At 42.3% G+C, this 19,914-nt stretch overlaps 1 protein-coding gene across 10 annotated transcripts in view; it reads left to right on the plus strand.

Annotated features, from left to right (window-relative positions):
• Window positions 1-19,914, plus strand: part of LMBR1 (limb development membrane protein 1) — a 163,619-nt gene that overhangs the window by 38,825 nt on the left and 104,880 nt on the right. For 7 of the 10 annotated variants that reach the window (XR_011390276.1, XR_011390275.1, XR_011390277.1 and 4 more), the window contains one exon: window positions 8,860-8,999. The exons of 2 other annotated variants lie outside the window; for them this stretch is intronic. Coding sequence is in view for 4 of the 8 variants with exons in the window: in XM_002715020.5 (XP_002715066.1) it covers window positions 8,860-8,999 (140 nt within the window). In the remaining 4 variants the exon portion in view is untranslated. Of the gene's footprint in view, window positions 1-8,859; window positions 9,000-11,844; window positions 11,865-19,914 lie in introns of those variants that run through there. One more of the 10 variants, XM_051858272.2, reaches the window with a different exon arrangement.

Raw genomic sequence — 19,914 nt, forward strand, 5'->3', positions numbered from 1 at the left:
TCCAGTTATTTGGTTTTATCTGATATTTCTTCATAGTTAGTGGCAGGTTATACATCTTTTCCTGAGAAGAGAGGGATAACCGGGAGAAAAATCTAGGGAGAGGGGGTGAGGAAGGGAGAGGAGGAAGAGGAAGATTGCATGTGTTTACATACAATGAATGCTTTCAGTCATAAAACGAAATGAAGTACTAGTACATGCTGCAATGTGGATGAAGCTTAAAAATATTATGCTAAATGGAAAAAGACATAGAAAAAGGTCACATAGAATGAGTTTATAAGAAATATCCAGAATAAGATAAATGTATCCAAAGAAGATTGTTGGTTGCAAGGGAGGAGAGGGAGAATGGGGAGCAACCGCTTCATAGATAGGGCGTTTTATTTAGGTGTGATGAGTGTGTTTTGAAACCAGAAAGAGGTGGTAGTTGTGCAACATTATAAATGGGCTAAATGCCATTGAGTTGTTCATCTTAAAATGGTTTAATTTTTTTTTATCTTTTATTTAATGAATATAAATTTCCAAAGTACGACTCATGGGTTACAATGGCTTCCCCCCCCATACCGTCCCTCCCACCCACAACCCTCCCCTTTCCCACTCCCTCTCCCCTTCCATTCACATCAAGATTCATTTTCGATTATCTTAATATACAGAAGATCAGCTTAGTATAAAAATGGTTTAATTTTTTGTAATGTGAGTTTTACCTCAATAAAAATTACTTTCACCTAATTGACCTGAACAGGCCTGATATGATTGTTACCTGAAAAAGGAATATAAATGAGCCCTGACTTAGTAGATTTGGTAATTTAAAATGTTTAAAATGCCCTAGGGAAGTTGGATAAGAAGCAAAAACAGCTCTAACTTCATACTGGAAATTCTTGTTCTGTGGGTTTAAAAATTGGGCCCAAAAGTTGATGTTTAAAATTTATAGGATTAGGAGTCTTAGTTTTATTTCTAGCTTTATAACATTTGTGAAAATTCTTAAGTGAATCATGTTTTTTTCTGTCTAAATTATTGCTCCTTTAAAAACAGCAGTTAACTTCACTCACCCCAAAAAAGCTATAGTGAATCACAGACTGCAGAGAGGGCAGCTGTTCCTTCCACATGCAGATCTTTAGCTTGAAAAACAAGGAGGATGCCTCTGTCCTCCCCTGCCCTCCTCTCCCCTCTCTCTCCATCTTTGTATGGCTTTTGGTTGTAGATCTACTTAAATGCACTTATAGATCAATAATTTATAAACAGGAACACATTACTTTGCCTTTACCCTTAAAAGTGTATTTACTGAAAATGTGGCCATGTACTATTTCCTGGCAGTTAAGTGCTCAGATGGAGGCTCTACTACTTCTTCTTTTACTTATTTATTTCTAAAGATTTATTTCTTTGTTTGAAAGGCCACACTGAAGAGAGGGAGAGGCTGGGAGGGAGAGGTCTTTGATCTGCGGGTTTAGTCCCCAAATGGCTCCTGAGGCCAGGAGCATGGAGCTTCATTCAGGTCTTCCATGTGAGTGTCGGGCCTGAGGCTTGGGTCATCTTTTGCTGTTTTCCCAGGTGCATTAGCAGGGAACTCGATTGTAGTGGAGCAGCCGGGACTCAAGTCTGTGCTCGTGTGGGATGCCCGTGTCATAGGTGGTGACAACCCGCTCTGCCACAGTGCCAGTTCCCAGGCTGTACTGCTTACCTGTTTTAGCAGAGCAGCTGCCATAGCATAGCCAAGGGGTTTGGGTGTTCCCATTAGGTGCTTTCTGTATTGTGGTAGTGTGTACAGAATGCTTGCCATTACAGGAGAGGGAGGCATGGATGTAAGACGATGAATCTGCCCTAGTCTGCTCCCCTCCCCTCACCCCAAGGCCAATCTCTTTGGTTATCACTGTGATGGAGTGAGAACTGAAGGCTTAAGCTGATCCAGGTTCGAATTGTTGAACTCAAGATTAACTTGGATCCATTAGAGACTGAGAAACAAAGATTCCTGTTCTCCATTGTAAAACAAAGCTCCCGTCTGCTCTGTAATACTAGTGTGTGGATTAGATAGCATATATAAAAAGTCTGATTAGAGTAGGGTGCTTCACACATGAAGGTATGAAATCAGTATTTCCTCCCTCTTCCCCTCACCCTCTTGGCTTGCCTTACCTCCTCTCACGGAAGGGAGTTGAATAGTAAGCAATCGGGCTGTGCTTAACTGGGACACAGTGTGGTCCTCAGCCTTCGGAAGGGGTTGAGATGCGCTCGTGAGCCATCTGTCCACTGGAGAGGGCTGTCCATGGTGACCTGTGTCACCACCCAAGTCAAATGGAAAGGTCTTCCCTCGGCCTTTCTCATCCCCATTTTAGAATCTGCCTTCAGTATCTCTCTTGCTCCTAAAAGGCTCACATCCTATGTTGTGTTTGTATCTACTGATGCCGCCAAATTGACTCCCTCTGCCCTTCACAACACATAGATTTTCTGAGCGCTGTTCTCAGCTAGGTATTTGATTTGGATTGAAGTAGTTGATAGAAAGATACAGTGTCTACTTTAAGGATGGCTTTTGAGCCTGTGCAACAGAGGAGGGTTTCCATGCAGGAGGGGAGGGCCTGGCATGGGCTTTAGAATCCGAGGAGTAAGGGTGGCCCCACTTCAGTTGACCTATGCAGGGTAGGGAGGGCATCCAGGAGGCTGAGGGAGGTGTCCATGCTGGAGGGGGCCTGTCGTGTGTGTTGTCAGAGTTCATCCAGGGAGGGAGAGTGTGCAGGATGGTCCAGAGTGGGGAGCCACCTGATCACAAGGGGACATGCTGTTTAGGCTGGGGTTGTCACTGTGCAGGAGATGGATTGCATGGGGGGAGGGGCTGATGCATTACAGAATGGGTCCCGAGTATCACTGGGGGAAGGGGGACAAAGAAAGTGAACACTGAGTGTTGGGAGTGAACACTGAGGTGTTAGAACTTTCGGTGTGAACTCATGTTTTTCAACATCTAAGGAATTACAGAATTACACGTAGCAGTAACTGTGTGTGTGTGTGTTTGTGTGTATTTATGCAGAGCACATGCTGCATTCTCTAGCTGTAATTACTGAGAGTCCCTGGGGTAATGGCATTCCAATAGTAATGAATATCTCTAGGACTTAAATCTGCACTTCTGAATACAATTTCCCACTAAACAGAACCAGAGCTCCCTGGAGAAAAGGCTGCATGTGGGGCCAGGGTAGAGATCGGCCCAGGATCATTTTCTACAACTTGTTGTGCAGGATGCAAATGTATGCTCAAAAGATGATGGGACACGTTGAAAGAAAACAGGATCCTTCAGGGGCTCTCACACCAAATTGGGGACATTTGAGCATTAAAATAAATAATAATTTTAGAGGATCCTAACTTAATGTAATAGAGTAATCTTGAAAGAAATCAGTAAATGAGTAAATTGAAAGTCTGCCAAGAAGCAGGATATTTTCCTAGTTGCAAACTTAACATCCCACAACATACCTACTACTTAAAGGGAAAATAATGATTGTGGCATGGGGAGCCCTGGCAGATACCACCTTAGCCAGTAATCAGAGAAAATGATCAATAATGGGGCAGTCAGAAGTCCTGAGGCACTTGGTAGCCTGTGGAGAGAGGTGTGAAGAGTCACTCCTGTGACGTTCCTGCCTGATGGACATGTCAAACTCCAGTGTCCAAGGCTGAATTCCTTATTTCCCCCTTCAACCTGTTCTACCTGTAGCCTCCTCCATCTTGCTCATATCAACTCTTCTTTTCCAGTTTGGTCCCTAAGCCTCAGAGTTGTCTTTGGTGCCTCTCTTCAGCCCCGTTGTCAGAAAGTCCTGTGGGCTCTGTCTTGAGAATCTGATCTTAACATCTTTTTTTTTTTTTTTTTTAAAGATTTATTTATTTGAAATGCAGAGTTACAGAGTAGTGGAGGCAGAAAGAGAAAGAGAGAGAGAGAGAGAGATCTTTCATCTGCTGGTTCACTCTCCAGATGGCCACAATGTCCAGAGTTGCATCGATCAGGTGCCAGGAGCCAAGGTCTCCTATGTGGGTGCAGGGGCCCAAGGACTTGGGCCATCTTCTGCTGCTTTCCTAGGCCATAGCAGAGAGCTGGATTGGAAGTGGAGCAGCCAGGACTCGAACCAGCACCCATGTGGGATGCTGGCACTGTAGGTGGTGGCTTTACCTGCTACGCCACAGCGCCGGCCCCATCTTACCATCTTTATTACTGCCACCCTCATCTGAGGCCATCAGCTCTTGCCCAGTGGCCTTCTGACAAGTGTCTGTTCCCGTCCTTGTCCATGGTCAGAACGTTGGTTGGATCACGCCCCTCTGCGCAGAGCTCTGCACCACTGTTCATGCCACTCAGGGAAGGCTGTGGTGCTGCAGGTTCACAGATGTTACATAGTCTCTGCCTTCTCCACGGCCACACCACCTCTCCTTAGCCCTGAACTCAAACACACCAGGAAACACATCTCGTTCCGTGAAAGGCTGGCCATGGTGTACTTTTTTTTTTTTTTTTAAATTTTTTTAAATTTAACAGGTAGAGTTATAGACAGTGAGAGAGAGAGAGAGATGAGATAAAGATTCCTTTGGTTCACTCCCCCAATGGCTGCCACAGCTGGCGCTGTGCCGATCCGAAGCCAGGAAACAGGTGCTTCTTCCTGGTCTCCCATGCAAGTGCAGGGGCCCAAGCACTTGGGCCATCCTCCACTGCCTTCCCGGGCCACAGCAGAGAGCCGGACTGGAAGAGGAGCAACCAGGACAGAACCAGCACCCATGCACCGGGATGCTGGCGCTGCAGGTGGAGGATTAACCAAGTGAGCCACGGTGCAAGCCCCAGGCCATGGTGGACTTGAGGGCCTTCCCTTTGTTTGTCTGTTGAGAATCTATTTTTTTTTTTTGTCAGATACCCCACTGGGCCAATTCTTTCATCCTGTTTAGTCCCCCACCCCCCAAATCTCAATTTTTCAGCAAGGTGAACCCTGACAGCCATACTTAATGCTGAAACTTGTGTTTCTTCTCCCTACTTCACAATCCTTGCTATACTTTTCTTTCTGTCCCACTTACCATCTTCATTATACATTTACATATTTAGTGTTTTATTATTTGTTGTTTGACATTCTTTGCTCCATTATAAGTCCTGCAAAAACAGGAAAGCTTTTTTTTTTTTTTTGAAGTTTATTTATTTGAAAGGCAGAGAGAGGGAGAGACAGAGAGAATGAGCAATCTTCCATCAATTGGTTCACTCCTCAAACAGCCACAATGGCCTTTGCTGGGCCTGTCTGAAGCCAGGAGCCTCCTCTGGGTCTCCCATGTGGGTACAGGGGCTCAAGTACCTGGGCCATCCTCCACCGCTTTCCCAGGCACATCAGCAGGGAGCGGGATCGGAAGTGGAGCAGCTGGGACCTGAACCGGCATCTGCAACCTCACCCACTATGCCACAGTGCTGGCCCCAGCTTGGTTTTGTTTACTGTTCTCAAGTTCCTAGAACAGCCCTGGCACAGAATAGTAAGCCCTGTTGTAAGCATAGTCAGAACAAATACTTACGCAGTGAAGCTGCTCCATCAGAAAGACTCGCTGAGTTTCAAAGATGTGCATCACCCAAAGTTCTGTGAGTGGTTCTGTTGACACTGCTCATTACTGCATAGGTGATTCTGAAGGTAACACTAGTCACTCCATGCGTGATCTTGATGACTGTATTGGTTACTCTGGGGGGGATCATGTCAATTCCACTAGTTAAGAACCACTGGTTTACGAGAGGTTACTGAGCCAATTCATGCAGCAAGGGTTTACTAGCTACAGTGAAGGTTTAGGATGGAATGCTGGGACACCAACATTTTACAGCTGACTACGGTCTGAGAATGAAAAATTAGGAAGGTGGGAATGTTACAGAAGTTGAGGAAAGAATTTCGAGAAGGAAGTAGTGCTTATCTTTGTAATACCATTGAGAGTCAGGGTGTGGAGGGAGCTTGCCCTTTTTTTTCCACTCTGAAATAGGAAACTCAGTCACTGGCCGGCAATGAGGGGCAGTGAGGCCATGGTGAAAATGGTAAGATCTTGATGATGGAGGTCAAGGAGAGGGGATTAGAGACTCAAGATTCAAGGATCCTGGCTCTTGTTTGCTAACCGAAAGTATGTGAAAGATACATGGAGTGTTAAGGCAGTTTAAGGTGATCTTATTGTTTTAATTTATCATCACTTTGCAAAGAAACTTCACAGTATGAGCTAGAGACTATGGCTTTCCTCACATATAGTCAACATCTGAATGTATGCCCTCATCATTTGGGCAGATGAGGAGAGGCTCTGCCTTCTGGGTTAAATTAAGGAAATGGTCACAGATGTCATATTATGGAAAACACTCTGTTTCACCACCACCACAGTTCCAGAGTAGGTGGTACTCCTAACATGTAATTTTTTTAAACTGCTGCATTTCAGAAGATGGCATTTCTCAGATGGCCCTGCAGTTCTGCAAGCGCATTTTCCTGCAGTTAAGCATGCAGTGACCTGTATTGTACTCTCCCCAGGCCTTTGTTTTAAGGATGCCCCTGCCAGCATTTAACTCCATCACATTAACCTTTCATGAATGGCTCTTGCGGGCCGGTGCTGCAGCTCACTAGGCTAATCCTCCGTCTTGTGGCGCCAGCACCCCGGGTTCTAGTCCCGGTCAGGGCGCCGGATTCTGTCCTGGTTGCTCCTCTTCCAGGCCAGCCCTCTGCTGTGGCCAGGGAGTGCAGTGGAGGATGGCCCAGGTGCTTGGGCCCTGCACCCCATGGGAGACCAGGATAAGTACCTGGCTCCTGCCATCAGATCAGCGCGGTGCCCTGGCCGCAGTGCGCCGGCTGTGGCAGCCATTGGAGGGTGAACCAATGGCAAAGGAAGACCTTTCTCTCTGTCTCTCTCTCTCTCTCACTGTCCACTCTGCCTGTCAAAAAAAAAAAAAAAAAAAAAAAGAAAAAGAAAAAAAAAAAAGAAAAAAAGAATGGCTCTTGCAGCATTTCCAAGATGGTCAGGGAAGATTTTCTGATATCTCATATCTCTAGGGTGAATCATAACACCGGAACTATAGTAGATTCTAATACACACACACACACACACTTAATTGAAAGAGCAAGCATTATAGTTACACTGAAGGCATTTTCAGGATTTTCTGGGTCACCCATGACTTTAACTTACCTGTTTTCCCCCATTACCCCGTCACTGCCTTACTCCTTTGGTCAGCTCTCAGGTTCCACTTTTTTATTTGGAATGCATTGGTTGGCCTTAATTGCTGGGCATGAGGCCAAGCATTGTGAAAGCCAAGAGGAGAGAGGAACTGATTTTACTGAGGGCAGCAAGGAGTGAAAAGTCGAGGATGCTTCACAGGGGAAATGACTTCTGAGGCGTGTTTTGAAGTTCATTTATGACTTTGCCATGCAGGTTGTCAGCTGGTACCCTAGGGAGAGAACAGACAGCACAAGGGCATGGGGCCCACGTATCCACTGGGGAGGGGGTTAGGGAGGTCTGAGTGTACGCTGAAGGTGTTGTGGTGAGTGAAAAGCCCAAGGAGGTACGTTGGAGTAGCTGCGTTGGCCTTGGACGGTAGGTTTGGATTTGATCTCAGCGTTAGCACCAGAGAGTGCTACTCTCAGGCTGGTTTCCGCACCTGACTGGAGAAGCTTGCTCGAGATCACTCGTTAGCTCGTCAGTGTCAGAGCTGCCTGTGGATGTGGAGAGCGGGCTTGTCTGAGTGCTGTCCCCAGGAAAGATGGCGTCTGTTCAGCAAAACCACTTCATTTGTCATTGACTTACTGAGCCCAGGTTTCCTGGTTATTTTTGGCTTTTGAGAAGGACTACACTACTGTTGGTTGCCACCAGATGGCATTGGCCTCCACGTTTACTCTGTTAGAAGTGTATTTTGGGCATTTAGTATGATTTCCCCCTGCTTTTTCTTATATTTTTGTACATTTATTTTTACACTCTTCCCATACTACCTTTAGTGGAATGCATATTAATGTTCTATCTATGCTGCTGATGAAGTTCCCCTTTCCTTTGCCATTTTATTCTTTTAAAAGCCTTTTAAACAATTAAGTATCTGTTGTAAAATTTTCAGTTTGGAAATGTTTAACTGAGAAAGTAGAAGCCCTTTATGATCTCACTCTCTTATGGTGGTGTTACATACTTGTGTTACACTGTATTTTTATACCTCTGCTTTCTTGATAGTAAACATGTGTGCATTTGGGGAGGGGGAATGGGAAAGAGTGTGCATTACATTTATTGGCTGTAATTTTTTTTGTTTGGTTGAATTAATTTTTATATTAGAATTATTGTAAAATTATAATGTTTTAAATATTTTAATAATAAAGTATTATTTAATAGTTTCCTACTATTTACTATTGTAATTTATTTAATCTTTACATGTTTAAGAGATAGCAGGCCAATGACTTTGTCAGTTTTTTTTCTTCCTCTGAAATAATCACTTTAAATTAATGTGTTTTCATACTGCCTTCACAAGTATTTTTTTCACCTAAAACAGTTTTTATATTGCTGCTAGCAAATATTGTCAGTTGTTAATTAGATGCAATTGTGAAATAAATACTTATATTTAAGAGGAGAATGAGACTTCAATTTATTCTTTGTATAATGTGTGAAGTACTTTGGTCTTCAGTGTATATATCTTTTAAGTCCTACTTGTTAGACTTGATGATACTTCCATAGAGCATGTAGTTTTAGAGTTCAGCTGGTTTAACTTCCAGTATCATATATATAAATATGATTATGTGAATACAATTTACCTCTGAACTAATATATTTAATGAAGTTCTTGTATTAATACTGTTTTAATTAAAATTTTTAAGTTTATATTCCCTTAGAATTTTTCATAATCGTTGATTTTTTTCAAGTCACTAGTGATGCCGACTCTTTTCTCTTCCAGGTTGTTTTTGAGCACCTTCACTCTGGCAGTGTCAGCTGGGGCTGTTTTGCTTTTACCCTTCTCAATAATCAGCAATGAGATCCTGCTTTCTTTTCCTCAAAACTACTATATTCAGTGGCTAAATGGCTCCCTGATTCATGGTTAGTATCTGTTGATTAATATAATCATAATTAATATTTTAATTTTTTGCTGCACTGTGTCTTTAGATTTTTCTTAATGTTTTAAAAGATTGATTGATTTGAAAGTCTTCCATTCATTGGTTCACTCCCCTAATGGCCACAATGGCTAGGGCTGGGCCATGCTGAATCCTGGAGCCAAGAGCTTCATCCTGGTCTCCATGTGGGAGCATTTGGGTCATCTTTTGCTGCTTTCCTAGGTACATCAGCAGGGAGCTGGATTGAAAATGGAGCAGCTGGGACTTGAACCAGCACTCATATGGGATGCTGGCGCTGCAGCATATTACCCACTATGCCATAGCACTGCACCCTCCCCCAACCTCGCCCCTTGTTTTATAATTTGTAACTTATTCCAGTAAGCCATTTAGGTCCTTATAAAGTCAGAAACCCAGGTTTTACTTAGCATTTCTATTTTTCATGTGAAAGACTTCCTTCTTTTACTTAATCAAGAAGCAGTTTTTATATTTACCATGATTTGACAAATTTTTATTTAATTTTTTTTATTTATTTGACAGGTAGAGTTATAGACAGTGAGAGAGACAGAGAGAAAGGTCTTCTTTCCCTTGGTTCACCCCCAAATGGCCACTATGGCAGGAGCTGCTCCTATCCGAAGCCAGGAGTCAGGTGCCTCTTCCTGGTCTCCCATGCGGGTGCAGAGGCCCAAGCACTTGGGCCATCCTCCACTGCCTTCCTGGGCCACAGCAGAGCGCTGGACTGGAAGAGGAGCAGCCGGAACTAGAACCGGCGCCCATATGGGATGCCGGCGCTGCAGGCGGAGGATTAACCAAGTGAGCCATGGCTCCGGCCCCTTTATTTAAGAGAATTTCAGTGTATCTGGGTATGTCAGAAGAATTGAATTTCCATGTAAGACCTAAAAAGCAGCGGCCAGGGTGGGCATTGTGGTGCAGCAGGTTAAGCCATAGCTTAGAATACCTGTGTCCTATGTTGAGGTGCTGGCTACTGTCATGATCCAGCTTTCTGCTACAACATCAGGAACGTAGTAATTCCTCCCACCATACCTGCCCTCCTGCCCACTCTCCTACCCCTTCTCCTCTTCCTTCTCCTGTTTAGTCCAAGAAAGAAAAAGAAAAAGAAAAAAAAAAAAACTAAGAAACTGTTTCTCAGTAGTCTAGACAAGGGCTGTTCAATGTTATTGCCTCTCGAAGGTGATTTTGCTTTTTTCCTCTTCCTCTTTTCCCTTCCTTCCTCCCCCTTCTTTCCTTTTAGAAACTTAATTATCTTTAAAGAAGAACCCAAGAATGATACTTCTCTTGTGAGCTCTTAGACGTAACTATAACTTATGAGACATAATAATATCCTTCACTTAATACACTAAAAGAAAGTGATTCTTGAGAACAAGTTTTATTATTAACTCTCATGATACAACTCTTTGGGGACAGAGGTCCTGCATGGGAAGTTAGTGCAGTGACTCTTGTTGTTTATTTAATAAATAATACTCTTATGCATGACATCAGTGATCACCCAAGGCTGTTGAAATGAGCTGACTCGCTTATGGAAAGCTTTTGGATCACTAGCTTGACAAGGCCATAAGCAAAGTGGAAGTTCTCTCCTCCCTTCAGAGAAAAGTGCATCCTTCTTTGGTGGTTCCTTCTTGCCACTGGGGTCTCACTCACAGAGGTCCTTTATGTAGAACATTTTTTTGCCAGAGTATCTTGGCTTTCCATGCCTGAAATTCTCCCTTTGGGCTTTTCAGCCCACCAGAATGCCTTAAGGGCTGATTCTGAGGTCAGAGTGCTACTTGTCATTCTGTGAGTCTGCTGTATTGACTGTTTCCCATGTTGGAGCCTTCACTCCTGTTTTTTTGTTGTTGTTTTGTTTTTAATTTTACCTTAAAGATTTATTTATTTATTTGAAAGGCAGAGCTACATAGAGGTTCACTCCCCAGATGGCCACAACGGCTGGAGCTATGCTGATCAGGAGCTAGGAGCTTCTTCTGGGTCTCCCATGTGGGTGCAGGGGCCCAAGGGCTTGGGCCATCCTCCACTGCTTTCCCAGGCCATAGCAGAGAGCTGGATCAGAAGTGGAGCAGCCAGGACTCGAACTGGTGCCTATATGGGATGCTCTCACTGCAGGTGGTGGCCTTACCTGCTAAGCCACAGCCACGGCCCCAACTCCTTTTTAATTCTATTATTATTTCCAAGTACTTTGTCCTATTATTTGATCACTTTAACACTTGATCCTATCTATATGGTCACTTTACCACTTGATCCTATTGCACATGTTTCTTAATTGGCATTTAATAGGTGGTAGATATTATGACTATTTAGCATATGAGATGTTTTTTTATTCTGAAGAATTTTACTCTACATATCAGTGTGTGTATGCTAAACTATTTTCTGTCATAGGACATCCTGCCATAATTAATTTTTGAGTGGTCTTAACATTTTATAATTACCTGTTAGAATTGATTATAGCTCCTAGAGATTTTTATGTCTTTCTTGCTCATTCTGCCCTTACACCCCATTTTATTAGTAGTGTTAATTTGTGTTATTAGTTATATGTTATTAGTTATAATTTTATTAGAGTCATTAATTATTGGTGTTATTAGTGATAATAGTCATAGATATATAGCTTAAGAGCTATGATGGGTTAGATACATTTCTTTTTGAATACCAAAGGCAGATGTCAAAATCAGGATGCCTCATTTTCTAGATGGATTATCGTATGGATCTAAATTTTCCCCCATCCAAATGAAGAATCATTTTATAATAAGTGAAGACAGTCTTTTTGTGAAATAGTAACTTGAAAAAGAGTTGTCAGTGGAAAGAATTTGCTACATACTCAAATTCTTTCATCTCATTTTTTAAGGTAAAAAGTTTTTCAATATATTTGTTTTTTCCCCTTCTTACTAAAGAATCTTTGTGTTAATGGTAAATTGTCCTTTTTTAACAGTACTTAAGCTAGTTTGCCATTTGAACTAGAGAAAATATATCAGAGATATCTTGTTTCCATTAAATTTGTAGTTTATGTCAGTGAATTTGTAGTTCCTGAGTTAACAAGGAAATGGAACAGTTTGCCTGTATAGTAGTATTATAATTATGCTCCAGGGTTTTAAAATTATATATATATATATATATATATATATATATAGTTTTTATTTTTAAATTCAAGAAACTGAGAGAGACTAACAGAGTGAGCTCTTATCTACTGTCTTACTCCTTATTTGCCTGTGTAACAGGCTGAAGCTGGGAGCTGGAACGCAGTCCAGGTTTCCCATGTGGGTGTCAGGAACCCCACTGCTTGAGCCATTACCAGTTCAGGTCAGAGTCTGCATAAGAAGGAAGCTGGAGTCTGGAGCCTGAGCTGAGTATTGAACTCAGATACTCTAATGTGGGAAGAAGCCTCTTAACCAGCATAGTTTTTAAAATTAATTATTTTTTTAATTTCCATTTGCTTGAATGAAAGAGCAGCAGAGAAAGAGCGAGTGAGAGAGAGAGAATAGAAGAGAGAGAGAGAGCTCTTCCATCCACTCATTCACTCCCTGAGTACTGACAACAGCAGGGTTGTGTCAGGAGCCTGGAACTCCATCTGGGTCTGGGACATGAGTGGCAGGAACCTGAATGAAATCCTGACATTTGCAGCAAAATGGATGGAACTGGAGATCATTACGTTAAGTGAAATAAGCCAGACCCAGAAAGACAAATATCATGTTTTATTTGTGGAAGTTAATATGTAGTAAATATAAAAATTGGAAAAAATTAATACCTAAAAGCTAGCAGTAGAAGCTTCCTAAAGGAGCTGGAGTTGAAAGTGACTGTCCTTAGGTAGTGGGGTCTTGGAAGGAGTGAGCCTGAGTGAAGGCACCACTATTTTATGTCGTAAGCCTTGTGGTATGTTTTGACTTTAAAATTAGGTATATGTGTTGCCATGACAAAAATAACCACTTGGTAAAAAAGATAAGCGAATGGTGCCAGCCTGACTGAAAATCGTCACTGTAACACAGGATGAAAACGACCTGAGCGCTTGTGTCTGGGCTTTTAGGTTTTGTAGCCCAGCTCAAGTACTGCCTGACCTCGATATGGGTTCTGGTTGACTTTTGGTTCACTTCAAGGGCTGCCGGGATTCATCAAGATGATAGACTAGCCCTGGCACCACGGCTCACTAGGCTAATCCTCCGCCTGCGGCACTGGCACCCCGGGTTTGAGTCCTGGTTGGGGCGCCAGTTCTGTCCCGGTTGCTCCTCTTCCAGTCCAGCTCTCTGCTGTGGCCCGGGAGTGCAGTGGAGGATGGCCCAGGTACTTGGACCCTGCACCCCATGGGAGACCAGGAGGAAGCACCTGGCTCCTGGCTTCGGATCGGTGCAGCACGCGGCCATGGCGGCTATTTGGGGGGTGAACCAACGGAAGAAAGACCTTTCTGTATGTCTCACTCTCTCACTGTCTAACTCTGCCTGTTAAAAAGAAAAAAATAAAAGGGAGGAGGATCAAGTAACAGAAAACAATCCTGGTATTTATTACTTGATAGAGTATGATTAATAAATATCACACAAAAGAAAAAAAGGTTTGTTTTATTTATTTGAAAGAGTGACATGGACGCTCAGACACAGATAGATCTTCCATCTGCTGGTTTACTCCTCAGATGACTGTAACACCTGGGGCTGGGCCAGGCTAAAGCCAGGAGCCCGGAACTCCATCTGGGTCTTCCACGTGGCTGGTAGGAGTCCAAGTACTTGTACCGTCACCCACTGCCCCCCAGGTGCATTAGCTGGAACTCAGATCAGCAGCAGTGTTGCCAGGATCCACATGGGCACTCCAATGTGGGGCACAGGTGTGCCAAGCAGTGTCTTAAACTGTTGTGCCACAATGCCTACCTCCTGGCAAAGATTTTAAAGTCTGCTTTAAATGCTGCTGAGTTTGTAGTTAAAATCATGACACCTTTATGCAATGTCAGGAGAACATAAGCAAATAATTCCAAACAAGTAATTCCAGCACTTTGGCAATAAATATTCACTACCAGCCTAATAATCTTCATTCTAATCATCGTACAAGAGAATTGTCAGAAATTCAAATAATAATTAAACTTTGAAACACCTCTATGTGCTCAACAACAGAAAAATAGTTAAGTTAAAATGTTCTATAAAATGAAAGTGCAAGTTCAGTACCCAGGGAACAACTTGGTTGTTGTCCACTTCAAATCTGAGACAAATCCATGCAATAAGCCGTTAGAGGAATGCGTGGTTCTACCTGTAAAACCAGCACTGTGGCACAGCGGCTTATGTTGCCTTTTGGGATGCTTACCTCCCGTATTGAAGTGCTAGCTCACATCTCAGCTACTCAGCTTCCTGCAGAAGCACCCTGGGAGACAGTGGATAATGGCCCAGGGACTTGGCACTCTGCCACCCTTGTCGAAGGACACATTCTCTCTGTCTCTGTTGCTCTGCCCTTCAATTAAATAAGTAGATATTTAAAAGTAAATCTTTGGCCGGCGCCGTGGCTCACTAGGCTAATCCTCCGCCTAGCGGCGCCGGCACACCGGGTTCTAGTCCCGGTCGGGGCGCCGGATTCTGTCCCGGTTGCCCCTCTTCCAGGCCAGCCCTCTGCTGTGGCCAGGGAGTGCAGTGGAGGATGGCCCAGGTGCTTGGGCCCTGCACCCCATGGGAGACCAGGAAAAGCACCTGGCTCCTGGCTCCTGCCATCGGATCAGCGCGGTGCGCCGGCCGCAGCGCGCCGGCCGCGGCGGCCATTGGAGGGTGAACCAACGGCAAAGGAAGACCTTTCTCTCTGTCTCTCTCTCTCACTGTCCACTCTGCCTGTCAAAAAAATAAAAAAAAAAAAAAAAAAAAAAAAAAAAAGTAAATCTTTGCTAAGTTCATGAATGGAAAATTGTTTCTCCTTAGAATTTTAATTTTAAAAGTTTTTAGTGAAGTAGGATGTTTTAATTTATAAGATATATAAAAACATCTTATACATATTTATTTCATATTCTTTGTCCTTTTATGTTGAATTATGTAGTCTCTAATTGTGAAAACATCAGCTTTTATCCAGTATTTATAAATATTTTCCTAGTTATTTGCTTTTTAATTTTATTTGCTTTTTTTATCTCCAGAATTTACATTTTTAAATGGTTTTGTTTACACTTAACCCTTTAATTCATCTGGAGTTTATACAAGTAACTACCTTTCTTCTTACCCCTTTCCTGAAGTTAGCTAATTGTACCAGTATCATTAATTGATTATTTCTTTTCTCTACTGATTTTTTATGCTTTTTTTTTTTAAAGACTTTTTATTTGAAAGGCCAAATTACAGAGAGACAGAGAAAGACAGGAAGATCTTCCATCGACTGGTTCATCCCCCAAATGGCCACAATGGCCAGAGCTGGTATCTGAAGCCAGGAGCTTCTTCTGGATCTCCCACATGTGTGCAGGCACATTAGCAGGGAGCTGGGTCAGAAGTGAAGCAGGTAGGCCTCGAACTGATGCCCACGTGGGATACTAGCACCTTAGGCAGTGGCTTTACCTGCCATGCCATAGCACCGGCCTCTATGCTGCTTTTGAAATTTACTAAGATATTAGAATCTTTTTCTGAGCTCAGTGACACAGATTTTGGAGTCTGGTAGACCTGGGTTTGAGTTTCAGCTATGTCTTTAACTAGCAGCAAACCTGATCAGATTGTTTAAGCTTTCTAAGTCCACGTCTTTTATCTGTAAAGTGGACGTAACAAGATCAAGTTTCTAGAGTTATTATATGGAATAAATGAAATACTGCCATAGTATGATAATACTGCACCATAGTATAATAATACCAGGTCCAGAGTAAGCAAGAAACAATTGCTGGATTTTACTTTCTATTCTTTCCCACTGAGTTATCTTTCTATTCTTATATCAATGTCATATTGTTTTAAGGACTATAACTTTGTAATACTTCGGTCCTACCAAGTTTTAAGAAGTTCATGCATTTAATCAAAGGGTTCATTAGCAAAGGTATACATTTTTTTGTTTTTATCATGTAATATGGGACATGACAATTCTATGGAAATTTATTTTTTAACTCTTTAGTTGCTTGTTGTAAGTAAGTCCCCAACACAAATAAATGCGTGTGTATATGCTTGCTGGCATGTGTTTAAGTAAATGCATATTTGGTGTGGAAATTTGTGAAACAAAAATCAGTTAGCCCTTTGGGCCCTCAGCAGTGGCCAGTTGGTCCTGGTGAGTGGAAGTCCATGTTGCTGACCCATGCATAACCGCTGTCCCTGTCACCATTGTCACTTTCTTCATGAGCCCAGTGGGTAGTGGCAGGGGTAGCTAGGGAAAGAGACTGGTCCATAGAGTGGGTCATCCTGTCCTCTTGATTATTAAAGTCCTCTGGTTACTCCACTTCCAATCCAGCTCCATGCTAATGTGCCTGGGAAGGCAGCAGAAGATGACTTGAGTACTTGGGCCCCTGCCACCCACGTGGGAGACCTGGATTAAGTTCCTGGCTCCTGGCGTTAGCCTGGCCCAGAAATGGATGTTATGGCCATTTTAGTAGTGAACCAACATTTATGGAAGATTCTCTCTCTCCTCCTGCCCCCTTTTTTCTGTGTGTGTGTGTGTCTGTCTGTCTCTGACACCCTGTCTTTCAAATGAATAATCTTTTAAAAATTTTTATTCATTTTATTTGAGAGATGCACAGAGAATACTCAGATCTGCTGGTTCACTCTCCACATGTCCACAATGGCTGGGGCTGGGCCAGGGCCAAAGCTGGCAGCCAGGAACCCAATTCAGGCCTCCCGCATGGGTGGCAGGGACCCAGTGGCTTGAGTCATTTCCTGCTGCCTTCCAGGGTGCCCATCAGCAGGAAGTTGGAATTGGGAGCAGAGCCTGGACTTGAACCTAGGTAAATCTGAGGGGAAATGTGGGCGTTGCAAATGGCATCTTAACTGCTGGGCCAAACCCACCCACAGTGTCTGGATTTTGAACACATCTTTGAAATGTTATGTGTTCACCGTATTACCTTAGAATGCTGCTAGACTGGGCCAGGATTTAATAACATAAATTAATAAAATAGTAGATTAGTTCTGAAACTCTGTTGTCTAACAAGATATAACTGTCTAAAATGAGGAGATGATTGAAACAGCTTGAGAATGTGCTATACAACGGTGACACTGGAACACTGAAGTGAGAAGTAAGAAAGCTGGTAGTGAGCTGCTGGTCATCGAGGTGCTGGTGGTTGGTCTGCTCATGGTCTTCAGCACTAGTGAACTGGATGCAGCGAAGTGTATTACATCATTCACTCAGCGTGGACCCTGGCATGCCAGCAGCTCTAGTTAATTGTAGGATGGAAGAAAAGAAAAGGGGACAAATTAAAATGGTAGCAAAAACTTGTATTGTTGTTTAAAACTGGACAGAAAAAATAAAGTACCCATTTGTATATACTTTTTTAATATTCTTTTTTTAAAAAAGATTTTATTTATTCATTTGAAAGGTAGAGTTACAGACAGTGAGAGGGAGAGACAGAGAGAAAGGTCTTCCTTCTGTTGGTTCACCCCCCCAGATGGCCGCAACAGCCAGAGCTGCACGATCCGAAGCCAGGAGCCAGGTGCTTCCTCCTGGTCTCTCACGCAGATACAGGGATGCCAGTGCCACAGGCATAGGATTAACCTGTGCCACGGCACCAGCCCCTGTCTATACTTTCCGTATCTTAAAAAAAATTACTTACTTGAAAGACAGAGATCTTTCACCCACTGGTTCATTCCCTAAATTGCTACAACTGCCAGATCTGAGCCAGGCTGAAGCCAGGAGCCAGGAACTGTATCCAGGCCTCCCATTTGGGTGGCAGGGCCCTAGGTACCTGGGCCATCTTTGGCTGCCTTCCCAAGTGCATGAGCAGGAACCTGGATTGGAAGCAGAGCAGCTGGTTCCAGTGTTCCTGCATTGCAAGAGCTTAACCCTCTGTATCTTAACGTTCTGTATCTTTGTACACTGCTAAAAGTTCATAGAAAAATATGAAACTTGTCAGTTTCACAAATTGAAATGCAATGCTGTAACTGCTTTACTAAGTTTTCATTTTGGGGTGATGAAATATTTCTCGATAAAGGAGGTGGTTGTATAATATTGAAACTGTTATACAGTTATGCCACTGAATTAGCCACTTTAAAATAATTTTTGCTTGGCCTCAGAGACAGCAAGTGATGGCTCAAGTACTTAAGTCCCTTCTATCCACAAGGGAGACCCAGATTAAATTCCTGGCTCCTGACTTTAGCCGGGCTCAGCCCCAGCTGTTGCAGATATTTGGGGAGTGAACCAGGGAATGGGAGATCTCTGTTCTGCCTTTCAAATAAAATAATTAAGATAGCTAATATATAATATAAATTTAAATTAAAAATAAAATAATAAAATTTTGGAAGATATGAGAATGATGGAATTGAGTTGTAGCATTAAATAAAGCTAGCAAATAATTATTTTATTTTTGAGGAATTTTTTATGACCAGACATAGAAACAAACTTTTTTTCTTTTTTTGAAAGAATTGCACAGAGAGAGGGAAAGACAGAGAAGGACAATGAGAGAGAGAGAGAGAGACAGACAGACAGACAGACAGACACGGACCTTCTTCCATCCACTAGTTCACTCCCCAGGTGGCTACAATAGCCAGGGCCAGGCCAGGCTGAAGCCAGGAGCCAGGAGCATCCTCTGGGTCTCCCACATGGGTGGCAGGAGCCCAAACACTTGAGCTATCTTTGTATTAGCAGGAAGCTGGATGGGAGATGTAGCAGTTGGGACTCAAACCGGCACCCATATGGGATGCTGGCATCACGAGCAGCAGCCTGATGCACTACTCCATGATGTCAGCCCCAAGCCACATGTTTTTTTATAACGTGATTCTCAGTTGAGATTAGGTCTGTTAAAAGATAACCACCGTGAATCTGACTTGTCTGCAAGGGCTCTGTGCTTTATTCTAATTTGTCATGTGGAACAGACAAAAGCCATCTGGACATCTTGAAGAAACAATGCAAAACTCAACTCATCTAAAAAATCAAACTTTTACATTACACATAATTAACAAATATTTTATGAATACTTATTAAATCTAAAGTAAGTTCTTTGCCTATTTTAATGTGCCAGTATTAGTTAAATGCTACCAACAATTTGCTAGTAAGTTGGTCTTAAGTTCATTTATTACCAAGTACATCAGGATGGTTCCTGGATATTGATGTATTGCTTATAAAATTAAAAATTTTTAAAGTCTTGTGTTTGGCATAAGGAATTAGCTTTATTAAATTTTGGTAGATCTGGACAATAGAGTACTTTTTTTTGCTATTATAGATGATGATTTAAGTGCATATATTTGTTGATCCATAAATATTTTTGGAAATGGGCATATTTATAATCTAATGCCTTTTTATAAAGAAGAAAGTGTGTGTGTATGTAGGTGCACAAAAAATTTTTTTTGAAGGGAATATGCTAAGGATTTAACAACATTTTTCTCAGAGCATTAGGACTGTATGTCATGCATTTCTTTTTCTAGTATTTGTATTATATAATATTTCTACAATAGAAATGTCATAAGAAAATTATGATTAAGGTAAAGAGTTGCACAAAAATTTGTTCTTTATGTTTTATTTTTCTTCCCAAAGAAGGAAGGCTCCCAACAGGGTCTAAATGCAAGTTTTGTACTCTTTGTTAGTGCCTACGCTTCTTGGTAGAATTTTGAAATTATATAAGTCACTTTTTGACAACTGGATTAGATATACACTTCTACTGAAGCATTGCTTTTATTTTAGCTTTGTCATTTTGGAAATTATTGGATATGACTTAACTGTGATTTTTAAAAATTTATGAATTTTTTGTGTGAAGAAAAGAGATAAATTGTTTTCTCTTAGGATTGGGTATTGTATTTTGAAATATTTTCTGGCTCCAGCAGATGGAGCTAGAAGTTAATGCA

The sequence above is a fragment of the Oryctolagus cuniculus genome, chromosome 7, assembly GCF_964237555.1.
Source record: "Oryctolagus cuniculus chromosome 7, mOryCun1.1, whole genome shotgun sequence".
NCBI lineage: Eukaryota > Metazoa > Chordata > Mammalia > Lagomorpha > Leporidae > Oryctolagus > Oryctolagus cuniculus.